Source organism: Pan paniscus, chromosome 16 (assembly GCF_029289425.2).
Source record: "Pan paniscus chromosome 16, NHGRI_mPanPan1-v2.0_pri, whole genome shotgun sequence".
NCBI lineage: Eukaryota > Metazoa > Chordata > Mammalia > Primates > Hominidae > Pan > Pan paniscus.
In genome coordinates this window covers 51,214,845-51,236,465 of record NC_073265.2, presented here as the reverse complement: position 1 = coordinate 51,236,465, position 21,621 = coordinate 51,214,845, and the positions used below count along the sequence as shown (strand labels likewise).

Here is a 21,621-nt window from a genome sequence, read left to right as displayed (position 1 = left end):
TACCCTTTATCAGGTGGATGTTAAACCAACTTTTCATTACCGATTAACCTCACTTGGTAATGATGAACATCCCTAATCCAAAGACCAAAAATTTGAAATGCTCCAAAATTTGAAACTTTTTGAGAGTCAACATGATGACACATGTGGAAAATTCTGCACATAAGTTCTTAACACAAGCTTCGTTTCTTGCACAAAATTATTAAAAATTTTGTATAAAATTACCTTCAAACTGTGTGTACAAGGTATGAATGAAACATAAATCAATTTCATGTTTAGACTTGGGTCCTATCTGCAGGATATCTCATTATGTAATACAAATATTCCCAAATCTTAAATACTTCTTGCCCCATTTCTGATAAGGGATACTCAACCCATATGTATTATTTTTAAAAATATTTTTGGACTTGTTTTGCCAAAATTTTTTTACAAAGTTTTATATTTGTGTAGTGAGGGATATTGGTCTTTGCTTTTCTTGTTTTGGTATCAGGATAATGATGTTGGCCTCATGCATTGAGTTTTCTGGAAGGTACTGTGTAGAACTAGTATTATTTCTTCCTAAAATGCTAGGTAGAATTCACCGGTAAAGTCGTCTGGTCCTGGAGTTTTCATTTTGAGAGGTATTTAACTACAAATTCATGTTTTTTCATAGATATAGGGCTAGATTATCTATTCTTCTGTATGATCTGTATGTTCCAAGTGTTTTGAGTTTGTGTGTTTTAAGGAATTTGTCCATCTTAGTTGTTGAATGTATTGGCATAAAACTGTTCATAATGCTTTCCTCTTACCTATTTAATACACGAAGAATCTGTAGTGATGTTATTTCTTTTAGTCCTGATGTTAGTAATTTGTGCCTTTTCTATTTTTCTCCTGATCACTGTGATCAGAGGTTTATCAATTTTGTTGATCTTCTGGGAGACCCAGCTATTGGTTTCCATTATCTTCTCTCTTTTGATTCTTTTTTTTTCCTGATTTCCTCTCTGATATTATTTCTTTCTTTTACTTACTTTGGATTTCATTTGCTTTTCAGTCCTAGTTTCTTAAGGTAGAAGCTGAGGTCACTGATTTGAGACCTTAGTTTTTTTCCAATATAGGCATTTAGTGCTTTATATTTCCCTCTCTATAGTGCTTTACTGTACCCCAGTGTGGCATCCAGCAATTAGGCATCTGTCAGCTTGAGCTGTTCACAGCTTAGTCAGGAAGCCAAAGATAAACAACAACAGCTAGAAAGAGCTTTATGACTAGCTGCCACAGGCTATTGAGACAAATAAACCTGAGGCAATTACATTGAGTAGGGAAACAGAATAGAAGCACCTGCCAAAAAGTAAGCAACTGATAAAAGCACAGTGGTGATTGGTAGTGAGTAAAACAGATGTCCTCATGGAGCTGACATTTTAATCAGAGGAGACATAAACAAATATAAATGTGATATGTCAGGTGCTGCCAAGTGCTATATATAGAAAGAAATAAAGCAAGGCAATGGGATAGAGAGTGATGAGGTTAAATACTCTTTGATGTTTATAATAAGAATCTTTGATACCAGGAAGTAGTGTTTTGATTTTGAAAGGTAGAGAATTGTGTTTGGAAAGATTTTCATAAAAATTAGTTAAGTTAAAGAGGTTTGGCTACTTAAGAGGGATATGTTGAAATTATCTGAAAACTTAGCTAACATAGAACTTCCCATTTCCTGACAATGTTGTCTAAATGAGGCATTAGTGTAATTAGATTAAAACATGTCAAAAGTTTAGGCATGTTTTAATCTAATTACATTAATGCAATTCTTTCCCTCGTTTGTAATGTAGAGATGCTGACTTAAAACCACTGAATTGTATTTTTAGATTTAAAGTGTCAGGAGGACTTCCTTTGATGCATGTGAGAATTTCTGACCAGAAGATGAAAGATGTGCTATATTTGATGAACAGTATACCTTTGCCACAGAAATCATCAGCCCAGTCTCCAGAGAGACAGGTAAATAGATACGATAAAATGTATAACTCTATTTTTATTGTTTTAGAGCAGTGATGAAAAGTCAGTTTCAGGGCAAGGTTTATAAGTGAAAGGACCAAAAGTACAGAAATGAAAGTAAAATGTCTTTCAAATTTATAATGTGTTTTAAATAAAGCTAGAGGGGAAAAAAACTAACAAAAATCTTCTTTAGAATCTTGCAAATAAAACAATTGATATAAAATTTTCTTATATGTTAGACTTATAAGTTCTAGATCACTTTAATTGAAATTGATCTTTACACAGTAGAAATGTTGGATATCTACTTTGAAATGAAATTTGATAAAGCCAGCTCATGGTGATACCATGTGCCAAGGCTTTACACAGTAGAAATGTTGGATTTCTACTTTGAAATGAAATTTGATAAAGCTAGCTCATGGTGATACCATGTGCCAAGGCTTTACACAGTAGAAATGTTGGATTTCTACTTTGAAATGAAATTTGATAAAGCCAGCTCATGGTGATACCATGTGCCAAGGACCTATAAAAAAGATGTACTTTAATATTATAATAGACAAAATGTAAATGATATACAGTAATAATAGACTAACTTACTAGAGCTGCGCTTAGTTTTGTCCTTGTAGATGTGGGTGGTAGACTTAATAATTTGTAAATTCTAGCCAATTATTAGTTGATTACACAGTATATCTTGTTGGAAGATTTGTATATTGTGTTATATTGTGTGTATGTGTCTTTCCATATCTCTTTATCCTCTATTACTTTTTAGTCTTCCTCTCATTTATGACATTTAATCCTGCTAAGTCATCCTTTTTAAGAAAACTTTTTGTATTCTTTGCTAGGTATCCTCAATTCCTATTATTTCAGGTGGGACAAAAGGTCTACTTGGTACTTCACTGTTGCTAGACACTGTGGAATCAGGTAAGGAAAGTAAAATACTCTTTCTCTGTTAAATTAAGCCTATATATTGTTATACAGAGATAACATTTTCAGAAAATAAGGGCAATCTGAAAGTGCTGTAGTAATTTACTGGTTTTAGTTCTAGTTGTGCTACATTAGTGTGACTTTGAGTCTCTTATCCCCTTTAAGCCCAAGTTTCTGTCTTCGTTGGACAAATGAAGGGGTTTTTTTTGTAGTTGACAATGCTTACTTAAGATTCTAAATAAACTACTTTTTTTGGCCCCAATCTCTACGTGAGCTTTTCTCTAGCTTTGACCTAATTGATCTGTTTTAATTTTGAACTAGAATGTAAGCTTCATCAGGACAGGACCATGTCTATCCTGGTCATTCTGGTATCTTTACTGGCCGGCACAGCCTGATACGTGGTAGATAATGCCCAATAAATATTTTGTTGAATATTGAGTGAATGAACTATAGGGAAAAACAGAACCATCGAAGAAAAGAACATAGTGCTATTTTATTTCAAACATGATTATTACATGTCAGGTTGAGTCACTTGGTAGAAGTTTAAAAAAGGCAGCTATTCTGATGCTGAATATGAAGATTATATCTAATAAATGAATTTCACTTTTTAGAGATTTAGATTTGAGTGTTTCATGCAGTTTTCAATGTACATTGTCTCAGATCAAATAAATGTCTTTTTCCTTTAGAGTCTGATGATGAGTATTTTGATGCTGAAGATGGAGAACCACAGACTTGTAAAAGTATGAAAGGATCAGAACTTAAAAAAGCTGCAGAGGTCCCAAATGAGGAGCTCATCAATCTTCTACTCAAGTTTGAAATTAAAGAAGTATGTGCTTTTTTGTCTATAAATAGATATATTCTGGCTGTCACTATCTTGTAAGCTATCCTCAAGCTAGACCCAAATGTCAAGTATATTAAAAATGTGGTACTCTGTCTTTCCTGCTGCCCAACACACATGCACATACACACTCTCACACACACTCTTTCTCTCTCACACACACAGAGATTTTTAAAAATGAAATGCTTTTAAAAAAACTGATGTAAGAATGATCTGTGGCATATCTAATTTATTCTGGAAGAGCTTAGACTTTTAATTAGAACTTACTTTTCTGCAGAAAATTTTTATGACATGCCTACTTTAATTTTTTAAACTTTTCACTTTTAAGCTAAATAATATCGCTCATTATCATGTTTATGATTTGGAAAAATGTAAACAACCTAAATTTCCAACATACGTTTACAGCCTTTAAAAGTCATGTGGTAAAAGGAGACATGGAGAGATGTTCACAGTATGTCATTATTTGGGAAAACAAAAAGATTATAATACCAAAGATATTATGATTCCATATGAAGTTATATTTATATGTTTTCTTTGATAAATGACAGACAGTGTTCATCTCTGGGTGGTGAGATTACAGGTTTTTATATATGCCTGCTTACTTTTACATGTATTCCAGATTTCTATAAAAAATTTGTCTTGCTTTGATAATAAAACAAAAAGGATAGAAAATGGAGATGTTCCTTGTTGACTGTTTCATGTGCCATAGTGAGAGCATGTCCTAAAATATAATGTCAGAAATACTACATTTTAGCTGTGTGTACAAACCTAAGTATTATTGGTATTTGTTTAGAGAAAGGTATGTTCTTTACTGTTAGCCTTCTTCAACTTCTCTCTTTCTCCATACTACATCCAAAATATCATTAAATCCCATGACCCTAACTTCAAAATGCATTCAGATGATTGCTCTTCCTTTCTGCTGCTACTGTACTGTCCAAGTCACTAATCTTCTTGCCTGGATTATTTTGCAATAGCCTCTTAACTGTCTTTGCTTCCATCAGGTACTCTGTTTTGTCATTTGCCAGATTGCTCCTTTAAAAGTGAATGTCAGGCCGGGCATGGTGGCTCACACCTGTAATCCCAGCACTTTGGGAGCCCGAGGTGGGTGGATCATCTGAGGTCAGGAGTTCAAGACGAGCCTGGGCAACATGGTGAAACCCCATCACTACTAAAAATACAAAATTAGCCAGGCGTGGTGGTGGGCACCTGTAATCCCAGCTGCTCAGGAGGCTGAGGCAGGAGAATTGCTTGAACCTGGGAGGTAAAGGTTGCAGTGAGTTGAGACTGCACCACTGCACTCCAGCCTAGGTGACAGAGCAAGACTTTGTCTCTAAAATAAAATAAAGTAAAATAAAAATAAAAGGGAATGTCAGATCATGTTACTACTCTGCTCAATATCCTCCACTGACTTCAAATGTCACTAAAAGTAAAGGACTAAGTCCTTTCCATGGCCTACAAGGCCTTACATTTGTAACACCTCATATGACTGGCCAGTTCTTTCCTGCCTTGCTCATTCTGCTTCAGCCATATTCCATCTATCCCTTCAATAGGTATTGATCATGTGCCATTATTACCAGACATTATTTTAGATACTGGAAAATAGCAGTGAGTTAAGTTCTTGCTGCATGGAGCTTACACTTGTCTTATGTTTTTCCTTCTGTATACCAAAGCACATTCTTTGTGCTTGCTATTTCCTTTGCCTGGAACACTCTTTTCCTGCATGGCTTGATTTTTTTTTTTTTTTTTTAACTTACTTCAGGTATTTGTTCAGTTGTCATCTTATTGGAAAGATCTGACCACCCAAGACAAGACAGCAACCTTCATTTTCTCCAACTTTCCCTAGAATGTAAACTTCATGGTGATAAAGAATGTCTTAATTTGTTTTCTGTTACTATAACAGAATACCCCAGCCTCCCAAGAGGCTGGGATTACAGGCACATACCACCACACCCAGCTAATGTTTTGCATTTTTTGTGGAGATTCGGTTTCACTATGTTGCCCAGGCTGGTCTTGAACTCTCGGGCTCAAGTGATCCGCCTGCCTTGGCCTCCCAAAGTGCTGGGATTACAGGCATGAGCCACCGCACTTGGCCTCTTCTTTAAGTATTTTTAAAGTGTTACCTAAGTATGTAATTATAACATCTGCTAATAATAATATTTTTTGCCTTTTTTCTGTATTTATATTATTCTGGTTATTATTGCTGCCTATCAAGTTAAATAGCTTAAAACAACTATTTTATTTTGCTTACAGGTTTGTGGGTTAGGAAGTTTGGAAGGGCTCAACTGGGTAATTTTGTGTATAGTCTTTCATTTGGTTGCATTCTGATGTTGACTGGGGCTGCAGTCATCTGAAGCCTCAAGCTGGATGTCCATGTGGCTCACTTATGAGGCTTGCAATTGATACTGGCTATTGGCTGGGAGCTCAGCTGGGACTATTGACTGAAACACCTACTTATGGCCTCTCAGCATGGTAAAAGCCGTGGTAGTCTGAGTAGTTGAACTTTTTACATGGTAGCTGGCTTCCCCCAGTATGAATGTTCCCAGGTAGGAGTTTCATGGTCTTTTTTGACACCGGAAGTCCTTATAGTATCAGTTCCTTTCTACTATATTGATTTAAGCAGTCACAAGCCTGCCCATATTCGAAGGGTGGAGACAAAGATCTACACCTTTTGATTAGAATATCAAAAGCACTTACATCTTTTAAAAATTACCACGTTTTATTTTTTATTGGCTAAATATACAGGCTATAATTTCCAGAGTTAACTTAAATAGTAGTATGATAGAGAACATCTTGTCTTACTTTCTACTTTATTGGGGATGCTTTAAAAAAAATTACTAAACATGATTTTTGCTTTGAAATACAGGTTTAAGAAAATCATATTTAGGAAGAATCTATACATTCCTATTTTACTAAATTAGAAAAAGTAAACAATGAAGTTAAATTCTGTCATGATTTTTTTATAAATGTATTTATATTCTCAACAATAGAATTTAAGTTTTGTAATTTCCAATTATATTAAATTGCTATGGTGGCAGAAGGATATGAGCAAAGTTACTATTCTCATGGTGATGTGTATGGAGAAAGATTTTGTTTTCATTATTTTAAGTATGATTCAGACTTCTTATCAACTTTTCATTGACTCTAATTCTTTTAGGTGATTTTGGAATTTACTAAACAGCAGAAAGAAGAAGATACAATTCTAGTATTTAATGTTACTCAGTTAGGAACAGAGGCCACAATGAGAACATTTGACTTAACTGCGGTATCTTATTTAAAGAAAATCAGCTTGGATTATCATGAAATTGAAGGTAATACCCATAAAAATAGAAATAATAGCCTATAATAAAGATAGGACTTTTGAGTATCTGAAACACTTTCATTTATATTGTATTTATAATAAATAATAGCTACACTGTTCTAAGCACTTTACAAGTAATAACTCATTTAATCCTTATAGCAGTGCTATGGGGTAGGCAGTGTTATAATCTATGGTTTAAATGTAAGTAAACTGAGGCACAGACTGATTGTATTAATATAATTTACTAATCGTCACAGGGCTAGTAATTGACTGAACCATGATTAAAACCCTGGAAATCTGGCCCTAGGGTCTGTGCTCTTAATTAATATTACCTTTTGCCTCAGAGAGTCTCTAAAAATCCCCTTGATATGGGGAATATTATTCCTGTTTTATAAACAAAGGCTAAATAAAGATTAAGTGGCTTAAGATTAATATCCTGTATTTAATGAATGACAAAACTTAAGAGTTTATCTCTGATCATATGTTATTGAAGGCCTTGTTCTTTCTATTAAATAGTATTCATATACCACAAGAAACAGCAGATTATAAAAATAAAAATGATAGGATGTAAAGTTAGTTCTTTCAGAAACTCTGATTGTCATATACCACAAGAAACACCAGGTTATAAAAATAAAAATGATAGGATGTAAAGTTAGTTCTTTCAGAAACTCTGATTGTTTATTCATTTCAGTGTATGTATTGTTTGCTGAGGTATTTGAGGCATGTAGGAATGGACAAATCTACAGTAATTAAAATCCCCTAATATTTCCCTAATGCTTTAGTCAAATGCAGTCGTCCCTTGGTACCTGTGGGGCATTGATTCTGGGACTTCTGTGGGTACCAAAATCCATGGTGCTCAAGTTCCTTATATAAAATGGCATTGTATTTTCGTATAACCTATGCATAGCCTTCCATATACTTTAAATCTCTAGATTACTTCTAATACCTAATACATTGTAAATGTAAAATAGTTGTTACACCATGTTGATTTTAAAAATTTTTGTATTTTTAATTTTTTATTGTTGTTTTTAATTTTTTTTAATATTTCAATCTGAAGTTGGTTTATACTATGGGTTGGAATCCTTGGATACAGAACACTGACTGTATAAAGACCTATGTTTTATAACTTTTTAATAGTTGAAACCAAAATCTCAATTTAGAAGAAAAATATTTTATGTGTTAGTAATTTCTATAGGACCTGTGTTAAGATAAGGTTTACATTATTGTCTTGAGGGAAAAATATAAATAATAATTTTTCTAGGCTATTTTTTCCTTTAGTGAAGGTTATGCCCTTGGAAGTCAAGGGAAAATTTTAAGCTCTCTCAGAAGCAAGAGTTAAAGAATTGCAAATAACAAAAGATGGATAAAATGGTGGACAAATTACTTCTCCTTCCACAGCTTTTGGAGGCAGTTCCTTGGTACATCTACCTCAGGATATAAAGGACATCTGGTAGTACCTGTTGTTTTTAAGTTAAAAAGGAGTTTAACAGTTCTCTCTTAAGGAAAAAAAACAAAAACAAAGCTTTCCTCTTTTAAGTCACCTCTCACAGTTTAAACAAAAGGAAATTATTTAAATTTCTTTAATAGAAGTGAAATAAATTATTTGTCAGAATTTTAGAAGTCACCTGTGAAATCAGGTGAAAATAAATATGCATGTTTTTAAGTAAGTTGGATGTCAGAGGTAAGAATTTGGATTGGTTAATTTCTTCAACAGTGATGGCCTTTGTATTTAATAACTATGACAATATGCAAAGATTTTCTTTTAAAGCTTAATTAACAAATTTTAAAAAATCTAAAATGTTTCAAATGACAAAAGAGCAATTTATTTGAAACACTTTTTTTTCCTTTTTCTTTAATCTAGGATCCAAAAAGAAGCCCCTTCACTTGATTAGCTCTTCTGACAAACCTGGATTAGATCTTTTGAAAGTGGAGTATATTAAGGTAAGGGCTATAGAATGATTATATATTTATTGTTTACTCCAAACTATTTCTCTGGAAGGAAAAATATGACAGTAAGTTACTAATGGCTCTGGATGTGTATCACAGTTTCTAATTAGAGGGAAATCTGTTTCTTTTTTCATTTGTACACCTTCTTTTCTTTCACTTAAGTACGGGGCTATTATTATACAAAGTCACTAAACTTCTTGTTCCCAGAGATGGAAGCCTGGGATGAAGTAGGTACCATTTGTCTTCTAGGGCATACCCACATACCTGTACTGATTATAGGTCATATATAGGTGACATTTGGCTGAGTATCCTGCATCAAAAAGGATAAAGTCATATTAAATTGGGTTCAGAAGACAAATGCCATGAATAGGAAGGGCCACAAAAATATTTCGTATGAGAAACACTGAAGGAACTGATGGTATTTAGCTGCCTTCAAGATGAGTCGATTTGTTTAATCAGTCAACAGCTATTTATTGAATACTTCTGGATGTGTTATTGGATGTCTGTACTGTTAGGCGCTTGGGATACAGAAATGAAAAACATTCCCTGTTCCCAAGAAAATTGTAGACGAGTAGGGAGATAACACAAGTAAATAATGATTAGAATATAATGTGATTGATTCCCTAATAAAGAAAAGCACAAAGCATTATTGGAACAGAGGGGCAGGGAAATTGGCAAGGCCAGAAAACTTCTCACAGGAGGTAAATCTTTGAGTTTGAATTTGTTTATGTTCCCAAGGGATAGAAAGAACTAGGACCAATGGTTAGTTATGATGGGAGATAGATTTTTGACTCAATGTGAAGACCTCATTAAATAAAAGCTTTCTAAAGATTAGTTTTGTAAAGAAACAAGGTTTCTTTTACTGGAGATATAAAAAAAGATAGACTTGCTGACGACTTTATGGAGGGATTTAAGCATTAGGGGATAGATGGGCTACGTGACTGTGACACCTTACAACCTTCAGAGTTTGTCATTCTGATTCCTAGCTACAGTTTCCCAGAAGTGAATATTCTCCCATGTTTGAAGAGGAGAACACATTTGCACTATTATAATAAATACATTATTTGGATGTAACTTTAAAATAATGGCAATAAAATTAAATATACAGTGTATATAAAATACATTTATAACTATAAATAAATTAACCAGAGATAATAAATAAGTGATTTATTTACTTTGATCCTAGTACCTTCTTTAGAACTTTTACTTCTTTTTTCAGGCTGATAAGAATGGACCTAGTTTTCAAACTGCTTTTGGAAAAACTGAACAAACAGTTAAGGTAAGAAATTCTGTTAAAGGAATTTATCCTGTTTGAAAATAACCTAGTCTCGAAGCCTCTAGTATCCTTTGAGGAGTATCGACTAGGTAACTTGATGACATAATCAAGGACCAATAAGAGTTATAAATAACCTCATCGATACTTACCATGCTCTGTGTTTATAATTCAGCTTAGTAAAGCCGTTGTTTTGTTATATCACATCCTAGCGTCCTTAAAAGTTTCTTTCTTTTATAATACTTAAAAGTATTATTTCTAAATTAGGGAATGCTGTAGACAAAAGAACTTTGATGTACAAAGAACTAAAAGGTTTCTAAACTAGCCAAACTAGATACCATTGTTTGATGTACAGGTGAAAAAGTGTATAAAATATAAGGAGACATGTTGAGCACTTTTGAAGTCAAAGCACTACTTACATAGTAGCTTAGAGTAAGAGGGGCAAAATGTACTTATGGGTAACTAAAAAGAAAAGGAGAGAGGCGAGTTTTAGCTCACACTTTTTTGAGAGATGGGGAAATCTGTTTTAATATTGTGAACCTTTTATTGTTTTTATATCCATTTAGTGTTATGAGAAAATGAAAAGAAATTCATTTTTATAAACAGAGCTTTTTATTTTATATTAATTTGCTATTAGAAAACTACCCATTCTTGAAATCAATTTGTATTGCTATTTTAGCTTTCTAGAGTGATTGTTTTAAAAAAAGTAGTACTTTTTCCCTAAAAGTTATATATTGTGTTTCTTTTTAAATGATAAGACCATTATTGTGATTTGAAAAGGTCACTTAGTAACCCATTCATAATTGTCCTTTTTATATTTAAATTTCACGGATGCCACCTTTGAAGTCATTTCTAGACATAGTAGTAGCACATGGTGGTTCTGGGATTTCGCCTTTTGACTTATAATTTTATATAATCATAATTGTCCATTGAAGATCCAAGAAGCCATCTATATGTTGAATATCAGCATAGCCATGAGAAGCAGAGTATAGACTTCATAACCATTATGCTTGGGAAATGGAGTAATTAGGTTACTGTAATATTCTGATGTACCCCTGAAGTGTATAAGTGTAATTTGTCTCTGTATATTCCCTTTTTAAGGGGATTGTGAATCTTCCACTTTTTACTCTTCCTTCAAAGTGGTGGAAAGCAGTGATGTAAGCCCACCTGAGAATCTTTTGGGTCTGTCGTGGAGACTACAGGTTATAATTGGCTGTGGAAAACTAATTTTCTCTTTAAAACATTTTTAGGTGGCCTTTTCATCTTTAAATCTGTTGCTGCAAACACAAGCTTTTGTCGCTTCTATTAATTACCTCACAACCATTATTCCATCTGATGATCAAAGCATAAGTGTTGCCAAGGAGGTACAAATTTCAACTGAAAAACAACAAAAAAATTCAACTCTGCCAAGAGGTATGAAACATACATTTTTGTTTTTTGTTAGCAAGGGTTTTATAATTCTAAAGCTAAATGAGGAATACTAGAGATTATCTGACTCAGTCATTTAAATACCATTTTCCCCTTTTCTTCAAATTAAATTATATGCGAGCACCTGATATATAAGGCAAATGTAATCAATACTGTTGTTTTTAAAAATGTTTCTTTTTGTTCTTATTTTGGTGGTGGTATAGGAAGCCTTTAGGTAGGTAATAGGGGGAGAAGATCTGTATTTATACTGAGCTCTTCCTCCCCGCTCAGTGGCTCCTGAAGGAGCTTTATAAAGAGTTAGTCTTTCTTTCCATTTTACACATAAGGAAATTAAGGCTCAGAGACACAAAGGTAGGGAAGAGTTCAGGAGTAGCATCTAATTGGCCAAGAGCCCAGATTTTGGATCAGGAAGAACTCAGTTCACATCCTGGTTTTGCTACTTCAACCATGTAACCTTAGACACATTATTTAACTTTTCTGAGGTTCAGTGTCCTTATTTATTTATTGTAGTTTTTTCTCTTGCTTTTAAATTATAAAAGTAATATCTCACTATTAAAAATGCAAACTTTACAGAATATATAAAGCAAAAAAAGTGTTTGAATCTTTAAGAGTTGGAGAATGTTATAATTTTTTTTTAACATAACAGTGGTTCACTTAATATAGCGAATAAACCTTAAAAGAATGTAGATGACTAGAATCTCACCATGTGACAGATGCTTTGTTTTATTTTTAGTGATTGTATCCTCCAGAGATAGTGACATTATTGGCTTCAGGCTATTTGCCAAGCTGAATGCTTTCTGTGTCGTTGTTTGCAACGAAAAGAACAATATCGCCGAAATCAAGATTCAAGGTAAAAGTTCACACGGCATTGAAAATTGGTGAAAAGATAAACTTTTCCTTCTTTTTTTCTCTTTGCAATGCTAAAGAATGTACAAATAAAGGGCTCTAAGCTGTTAAACCTGAAAAGACATAATTGGATTGTATGCTTCCTCTCTTTGGGATATAGATATTGGTCAGAATCTGACCATCCCAATTGACCTCTACACATATCCTGGTGTTTGGGACCTTTCTGAGAGTTATCTAGGAAGTGGAAAAGGGATACTGATGTCAATGTAGGAATGCTATTGATGGGCTAGGAGAAGTGTCAGTCTAGATTTTAGGTAAAGGTCTGTGGACGTGCTTTCTAGTAACTTTTTAATCTTTTTTTTTTTACCTTCGTATGATTTTTATATATAATTATGTATTTGTCTTTATTTATCTTTCCTTATGAAAAGCAATCTTATAATGGTGACAATATCTATGAGCCCATTATGTTCTTTTAGGTAAAAGCTGCCAAAACTCATCTAGCCTTTCCTCTGGCTTACTTTTACTAGCTTGTTGTGACCTGGTAGAGGTCAAGAATATGTTGAATATGTTTAATGAAATTTTTTAAGAACTTAAAAACTAGAAAACTAGGGGCTTTTTTCCTTTGTCCTTTCCAAACTGGCAGCGCATCTACTAGTCTGAATTTGATTTGTGAAACTTTTATAGTTTCCATGTAAATGACTGGATATAAGGTATAAAGGATAATTTACTTAAATCCTGAGATAATCTATTTGTACTAGATGTATTTCTTCCCCTGATTGAAAAGTCAGATAATCATTGTTTAATGAATTTATAGGTTTTGGTGTTTATAAAACCAAAAAACTCTAGTATTGCAACTTATTTATCCATTGGGAGTTGAAACATTGCTAAATTTAAAAAAGTCACCCCAAAATAAAATAATGTAATGGAAAGAAAGATCTTATTTATGGTAGGTCTGTAGAAATTATAATAATACACTTTTTTTTTCAGGCCTGGATTCCTCCCTTTCTCTCCAGTCAAGAAAGCAGTCACTTTTTGCCCGACTAGAAAATATTATTGTCACAGATGTTGATCCAAAGACAGTTCATAAGAAAGTAGGTTATTGTAAACAGATAGTTAATATTCTTTAATGACTGAATATGAGCTTCTATTGTAAAATGTATTTTATTTTAAAAACATTAATGAAATATATTTCAATAGAAAAATTTTTTTATAAAGATTATAAATGTAAAGCCTTTTGTAAATGAGATTTTATTTTGTCATTACCTTCCCGGATAGAGTACATTCAAGTCTCTGTTTTTCAGGCTGTGTCAATAATGGGAAATGAAGTTTTCCGTTTTAATTTGGATTTGTATCCAGATGCTACTGAGGGGGATTTGTATACTGACATGTCCAAAGTGGATGGTGTGCTGTCTCTGAATGTTGGCTGTATTCAGATTGTCTATCTTCATAAATTCCTTATGTCACTTCTGGTAAAATAATTATTTGTATATTGATTTTTCAACTTTGAAATACTTTTAAAAGTGTGATAATTATGATGGCAAATGTTATAAACCTTGGATTTTAGAGTGGGCATTATTTTAATTATATTTATGCGTGAATGTAGGGATCAAAACCCCTATTTAACAGTTGAAAAGTGAATCATTTAATGATTTTTGTCTAGAACAAATTATTTTTGCTACAATATAATGAAGCCAAATTCTTTAGTATAAAAATTATTGGAAAAAAATTTCTTTCTCTGTTCCTTAACCATATAACATTAGCTCAGTTTAGGCAGCTCATAGTTATAGATGGATTATCAGTAATTTCTTAATACTGCTAGAAAAATAGGGCTCAACGGAAAGTTAAATATTGGAAAAAAAAAGTTACCACATGTATGAAAAGAAGATAGTGTTATTATTGATGTGCCTGTATTCTCTTTGAATTTCTCTTTTTATGCTTTGTGTCCACAGAACTTCCTGAATAATTTCCAGACAGCCAAAGAGTCTCTGAGTGCTGCCACTGCCCAGGCTGCAGAAAAGGCTGCCACAAGTGTGAAAGATCTTGCCCAGAGGAGTTTTCGTGTTTCCATCAATATTGATTTGAAAGCACCGGTTATAGTCATCCCACAGTCTTCTATTTCCACCAATGCAGTAGTGGTAGATCTTGGGTTAATCAGAGTTCATAATCAGTTCAGTCTGGTGTCTGATGAAGACTACTTAAATCCTCCAGTAATTGATAGAATGGATGTGCAGCTAACAAAGCTTACACTTTATAGGTATGCTCTTTCAATAATTATGGATTTAAATATTATATTCATGATTTCCATGAAATTTTATGACTTGAAATTCCTACCCAACACAGTTTATTCAAATAAACTGTTCCATTACACAGAACAGTTTTTTTTAATTGTTGTCATTGTTTGTGTGTGTGTGTGTGTGTGTGTGTGTGTGTGTGTGTTTTGAGTTGGAGTCTTGCTCTGTCACCCAGGATGGAGTGCAGTGACGTGATCTTGGCTCACTGCAACCTCTGCCTCCTGGGTTCAAGCAATCCTCCTGCCTCAGCCACCCGAGTAGCTGGGACTATAGACATGTGCTACCATGCCTGGCTAATTTTTTTTGTATTTTTAATAGAAATGGGGTTTCACCATGTTGGCCAGGCTGGTCTCAAACTCCTCACCTCAGGTGATCCACCTGCTTTGGACCCCCAAAGTGCTGGGATTACAGGTGTGAGCCACCGCGCCTGGCCCAGAAGAGTTTTTTATTTTGTGTTTTGAGATGAAGTCTTGCTCTGTCACCCAGGCTGGAGTGCAATGGTGCAGTCTTGGCTCACTGCAACTTCTGCATCCTGGATTCAAGTGATTCTCCTGCCTCAGCCTCCTGAGTAGCTGGGACTATAGGCACGTGCCATCATGCCTGGCTAATTTTTTTGTATTTTTCGTTATAGAGACGGGGTTTCACCATGTTGGCCAGGCTAGTCTCAAACTCCTGATATCAGGTGTTCTGCCCATCTTGGCCTCCCAAAGTGCTGAGATTACAGGCATGAGCCATCGCACCAGGCCACCAGAACAGTTTTTAAATCAACTTTTGTTTTAAAAAATTTCAGACCTACAGAAAAATGGAAAAAAATAGTACTGTGAATGCACCTACATATCTTTCATCTAGATTCACCAGTTGTTTATATTTGCTTTAACCTATCTATAAACATATACATATTTAAAACATTTTTTGCTAAATCATTTGAGAATAGACATCTTTAACTTTTTGTCCCTAAATACTTTATCATATGTCTCCTATAAACAAGGACATTCATTCTCTTATATTAACTATGATATAATTCTAGAAATTTAATATCGATGTAATACTATAATCTGAAGTTCAGTCAATATTCAGATTTTACCAGTTGTCCCATTATAATAATTCGCATTATAGGAATGTCCATTATAAAAATTTCTCCCTGATTCAGGATCACCCATAGCGTATAATTGTCTTCTGTACTATTGAGGAAGATTTCTGTACTGACAAAAATTTATTTTGGAGTAGTTCTTCAGCTTTTCTTTGTCTTTTTATGACTACATGACTACTACTGTAGTTTTGAAGACTACAGTCCGGTTCCACTCACCTCTCAATTTGGTTTTGTCTGAGTGATTCCTCATGGTTTGATTGAACTTACACATTTTTGGCAGGCATGTTGTGTAAATTATTTTGTATCTTCAGTGCTCATACCAGGTGGCACATGAAATCTGTACATAATTCATTTTAAAATTATTTTCTACCCCATCCATGAAGATTTAATTATGTAGAATAAAAAATTAATGACTACAAGGCAAGTCTAGAAAATAATCCTAGAGAAAAGCTTTATGAAATGCCTTGGAAAATGCTAACTCCTCTTGTTCACTTTGCCATCATTTTCTTCAGTCTCTGCACCAACATACCTATTAATCCTTGAACAACTGTATATGATGATTTTCTGTATTTCTTCAATGGTGTGGATTGCTTTTAAAAACTTATTCAATTTTTCACCTATCTACTGTTTTAAAGAAAAAAGTTTTCTTAATGGTTCATTGTATATCACCTTTTAATTTGTCCCTTCTAGTGGATTATAGATTAATTATAGATTCAGTTTTGAAAATACTGAAGCCACACTGTTTCAGATCAGTATTTAGAGCAGCAAATAACTGCTTGACTTTGCTTTTTTTTAATATGTTGCATTTCTACCCTATATCTATGCATGATGTAACATTTCTGTTTTTCGTAGGACAGTGATCCAGCCAGGCATCCACCATCCTGATATTCAGCTGTTGCACCCAATTAACTTGGAATTTCTTGTAAATCGGAATCTAGCTGCATCTTGGTACCACAAGGTGCCTGTAGTGGAAATTAAAGGACGTCTTGATTCAATAAATGTAAGTATATGAGTGAAAAAAAAACTTCATTGTTGAAATTTTAAACTCCAAAGACTTTTAGCAGAAATCCAAATGAAATGTAGACTCTTTTGCTGAATAGTATAAGAGAAATTTCAGTGAGACTTTGTCCAACAAGATCATTATTATTTTCAGTAGAATTTAATCTTTAGTTAAGATTTCTTAACTTTAAAATTTGTTATACATACATATTGGTAGAGATCTGTATATAAATTATGTATTAGCATATTATACTATATCTCATGTATTGTATATGTACATTTTGTTTTTAGGGATATCTAAGTAGCCCTAAGATGATGATAGCATTGAGGGAAATATTTACTTTTTTATACTGAAGACAACCATTTTATTTCATTGGAATTGTTATTGTTTAAAAAGTAGAATTATGCATTTTCCAAAGTTGTCACTTTAATAGAAAAGGTCAGATTTCTTTGATCATAATTAACTTTCAGTAAACGTAAGTCAAGTCATTGGAGCCAATACTGGCTGATAAATTACACTGGTTTTCTATAAACATCTTATTATCTTTGAAAATAAAAATTTTAACATGAAATAAGTAGTGCAGTACTTAAGTGAGTTGTGATTGTATGTAACTTTTCAGTGTTAGGATTATTCTGTCCCTCATGTGTTGCAACTGGGAATTTATTTTGTGTATTAAAATTGTTTCATTTTAAAACGTAATATAGTTTTTTTTTTAACATAATATTTTACAGGTTAGTCTAAATCAAGAAGATCTTAATCTTTTATTTAGGATACTAACAGAAAATCTCTGTGAGGGTACTGAAGACTTGGATAAAGTGAAACCAAGAGTACAAGAGACAGGTAAGAGGCTGACAGTAAGTGGCATAATACATATGTGTCTATTTATTTATGGTTTAGTAGGGAATCAGCAAATAAAAAGTAAACAAATATATGTTTACAAATTGCAGTTTATATTACCAAGTAAACAAACAAGATGCTATCGAATGAAATCATATTTGGAGATGATTGACTCTCTTAAGCTAAGTTGTCAGTTATAGTTTTGGACTTTTTTCTAAGTTGCGTGAGTTGAGAGGAGGCCATAAAGAAGGACTTCAAATCAGTGGTAGATTCTTGAAATAATCATTGAAATTGCATGTATAGAAGAAACCATTTTGAGTTGGCAGTAGGTTATGGTAGCATAGTGTATCTGATTTTTCAATAAGGCTTGGTAGTAAAATATCTGTAAGAATTGAAATGGTTGATAAATTATCACTTTCCGAAGATAATGAAAAGATTATACAGCAGTAAAAAAGGAAAGAGAATTTAAATTATTAGTTACCATGGCCCTTTTGACTTAAAGAAAAAGTTCCAGCCTTATTTTTTAAGGTAATATATGTGTATGTCTATATATATATATAAAATGTTGTATACACACATAAATGTATAATCTTTAGTTTTTTTCAAACAAATGGTAGCATCCTGTATGTGTACATGCATGTGTGTGTTTATTCACTTTGCTGTTTTTAAACAAATATTAACAGTGTATCTTGGTGTCTATTCCATATCTGTAGATATGTATAGATCTGCTTCATTCTTTGTAGTGGCTGCCTGGTATTAAATTCTGTTGAAGCATCATAATTTATTTAGCAAGTTCCTAGCACTAGACATTTTTGGTTGTTTTTAAACTTTCATTATTACCATGTTGCATTGAATATCCTCATACATATACTTTTACGAGTATGTATATTTCTATAGGATAACACCAGTTAAAAAATATGTAAATCTAATTGACAATTAAGTCAGCAAATAATTTCGATAGACTAATTTAAGATTTTGATAGATCTTGCCGATTGCCCTCCATAGAACTTTACTAACCCTGCACTCCCACCAGGTTGTTTTTCTATACCTTTCTAACATAGTATATTATCACATTAAAAAATTTTGGACCATGTGCTAAGTGAAAACCGGTATGACATTGTATTTTTCATTATTAAAAAACTATTTTACTGTATTTTAATACATACAGTGAAGTATACAAATATTCAGTGCACAATTCAGTGAATTTTTGCATATATGGATACACCATGATCAAGATATAGTATATTTTCAGCACCCCAGAAGGCCTCCCTCTTGCCCTTTCTTAGTCAGTACCCAACACTCTGCCTGCAAATCCATGCAGAGGTAACTACCATTTTAACTTGTAATAGATAGATTAGTTTTGCCTCTTCTTGAATTTCGTGTACATGGAATCATACAGAATTTACTCTTCGATGTTTGGCTTCTTTTATTCTTCATTTTCTTTGCGAGATTCGTCCGTGTTGTTGTGCATAGGAGTAGTTTGTTCTTTTTATTTCTGTGCACTATTCAGTTATATGAATGTATCAAAATTTATTTTATTCATTCTTTGATGGACATTCAGGTTGTTTCCAGTTTTTAGCTATCATAAATGAAATTGCTATGAATGTTATTGTGTGTCTTTGACATAGTTATATACACTTTTTTTTTGGATACATAGGTAGGAGTAGAATTACTGGGTCATATGTGAGATTTGGGTTTAGCTTCAATAACTTGTGCCAAATTATACCAAGCAGTTTTCCAACTGGTTGTACCAATTTACTTTCCTAGCAGCAATGTATGAGAGTTCCAGTTGTTTCACATTCTCCCCAGTACTTGGCATTGCCAATCTTTTTAAATTTAGCATTCTGATAGATAGGCAGTGGCATCTCACTACGGTTTTTATTTGCTTTTTGATTACTAGTGAAGGTGATCACCTTTTCATATGGTTATTGGCCATTTGGATATCCTTTTATGTGATGTAACCATTCTATCCTACTGACAACTATTTGATGTTTGCCTTTTTTCTTATTGATATGTAGTTTTAAAATTCTGAATGTGAGCCCTTTGTTGCTTAGTGTGTGTTGTATGCATATATGTATAGAAATATCTTTTCCCTGTCTGTGGTTTACCTTTCACTCTCTTTTTTTCCCAATTTTTATTTTAGATTCAGGGGGTACATGTCCAGGTTTGTTACATGGGTAAATTGCATGTCACTGCGATTTTGTCTACAAATGATCCCATTACCCAGGTAGTGAGCATAGTACCTGATAGGTAGTTTTTCAACCCTCCCCCAGTCCCACCTTCTCCCCTCTAGTAGTCCCCAGTGTCTGTTGTTCCCATCTTTGTGTCCATGTATATTTAATGTTTAGCTCCCACTTACAAGTGAGAACATGTGGTATTTGGTTTTCTCTTGCTGGGCTAATTAACTTAGGATGATGGCCTCCAGCTCCATCCATGTTGCTGAAAAGGACATGATTTCATTCTTTTCTGTGGTTGCATAGCATGTCATGGTGTATATGTACCACATTTTCATTATTCAGTCCACTGTCAGTGGGCATCTAGGTTGATTCCATGTCTTTGCTATTGTGAATAGTGCAGTGATGAATAGGTGAGGGCATGTGGTCGTTTTGGTAGAATGAGGTATTTTTCTTTGGGTATGTACCCTGTAATAGGAGTGCTGGGTCAAAGGTAGTTCTGTTTTAAATTCTCTGAGAAATCTCCAAACTGCTTTCTATAGTGGCTGAACTAATGTATATTTCTACCTACAGTGTATAAGTATTTCCTTTTTTCTACAACCTGGCCAACATCTGTTATTTTTTGACTTTTCAATAGATATTCTGACTGGTGGCCTTTGAGTCTTTTAATGGATCTTTTAATGAATAAAATTTGTTAATTTCAATCAACTTAAATTTACTGTTTTTTTAAATGATCAGTATTTTTTATTTTCCATTTGAAAAATCTTTGCCTATTCTGGGAATTGTTTCATAAAAGCAAAAATATTTGCTAGAATCATTTCCCCTGGTTCACATTACGTTTGGAACAGTGATGGAGTAAGGTGATAGTTAGGAAACCTTGTGCTATGCAATGCTTTGTCAAAGGTAATGATTAACAATAGCGGCTTTCTGTATGTAATTCTGGTATAGCTTACACTACATGGTTCCTGTGTGTTGTATTAGTGGTCAAGATAATGTCAACCGCAATAATGGTAATAACTAATTTAATGGTATTGAGGGACAGTGGAGAGTGAAGACTGTAAAATCAGACTGCTGAATTTGGGCTCTGCCATTTGTGCGACACTGAGCAAGGGACTGAATCTGTCTGAACCTCAATTTGCCCGTCTCTGAAATAAGGACAATAAAGTTCTTACCTCAAAGAGATGTCATAAGAATTAAATAGAACAGTCCATATACAGACCTTAGAACAGTGTCTGCCACACAGATGAGCACTTAGCAAGTGATAGCTGTTGTTATTTTTTGTGTTACAGTTTAAAACAATTTTATTGCATTTCAGGGTGTACGAATTTCAGAAACACAGCATCATAATTATATAGCTTTACCTTTGTTTATTAATATGGCATAAGAGGCCCTGACCTCCCACTCCCTTTTTTCTTTTGTAGTATTACCTCTTGTTGTCCCCCTTATGATTCAACCATATCAAACTCCATTCTGTTTGCAAAACCTATCATGTGTTATCATTCCCTGGTTTTGCTCCTTTCTAGTAACATCTCCACCGTGTGAGGAGGTCCTTTGCTCTACTTGAATAATACCTCCTCTAATACAGCCTTTCTTGACTTCTGTATAACAGTGTCATGCTTTGTTCTGTGCTTTCAGTGCATTTTATATAGAGTCTATTAACATTTGTTCACTTAATGTGACTAGGTGTGGCCTGCTTGTTTGTTTGTATTTTAAATG

At 33.6% G+C, this 21,621-nt stretch overlaps 1 protein-coding gene across 9 annotated transcripts in view; it reads left to right on the top strand.

The window, feature by feature from the left end:
- Positions 1-21,621, top strand: part of VPS13C (vacuolar protein sorting 13 homolog C) — a 205,126-nt gene that overhangs the window by 85,716 nt on the left and 97,789 nt on the right. For all 9 annotated transcript variants that reach the window (XM_034938865.3, XM_034938864.3, XM_055098860.2 and 6 more), the window contains 13 exons: positions 1,836-1,965; positions 2,802-2,880; positions 3,570-3,709; positions 6,876-7,029; positions 8,881-8,960; positions 10,186-10,245; positions 11,490-11,652; positions 12,401-12,517; positions 13,501-13,604; positions 13,815-13,982; positions 14,463-14,767; positions 16,747-16,894; positions 17,626-17,734. In XM_034938865.3, coding sequence (XP_034794756.2) covers positions 1,836-1,965; positions 2,802-2,880; positions 3,570-3,709; positions 6,876-7,029; positions 8,881-8,960; positions 10,186-10,245; positions 11,490-11,652; positions 12,401-12,517; positions 13,501-13,604; positions 13,815-13,982; positions 14,463-14,767; positions 16,747-16,894; positions 17,626-17,734 — 1,757 coding nt within the window. The remainder of the gene's footprint in view (positions 1-1,835; positions 1,966-2,801; positions 2,881-3,569; positions 3,710-6,875; positions 7,030-8,880; positions 8,961-10,185; positions 10,246-11,489; positions 11,653-12,400; positions 12,518-13,500; positions 13,605-13,814; positions 13,983-14,462; positions 14,768-16,746; positions 16,895-17,625; positions 17,735-21,621) is intronic.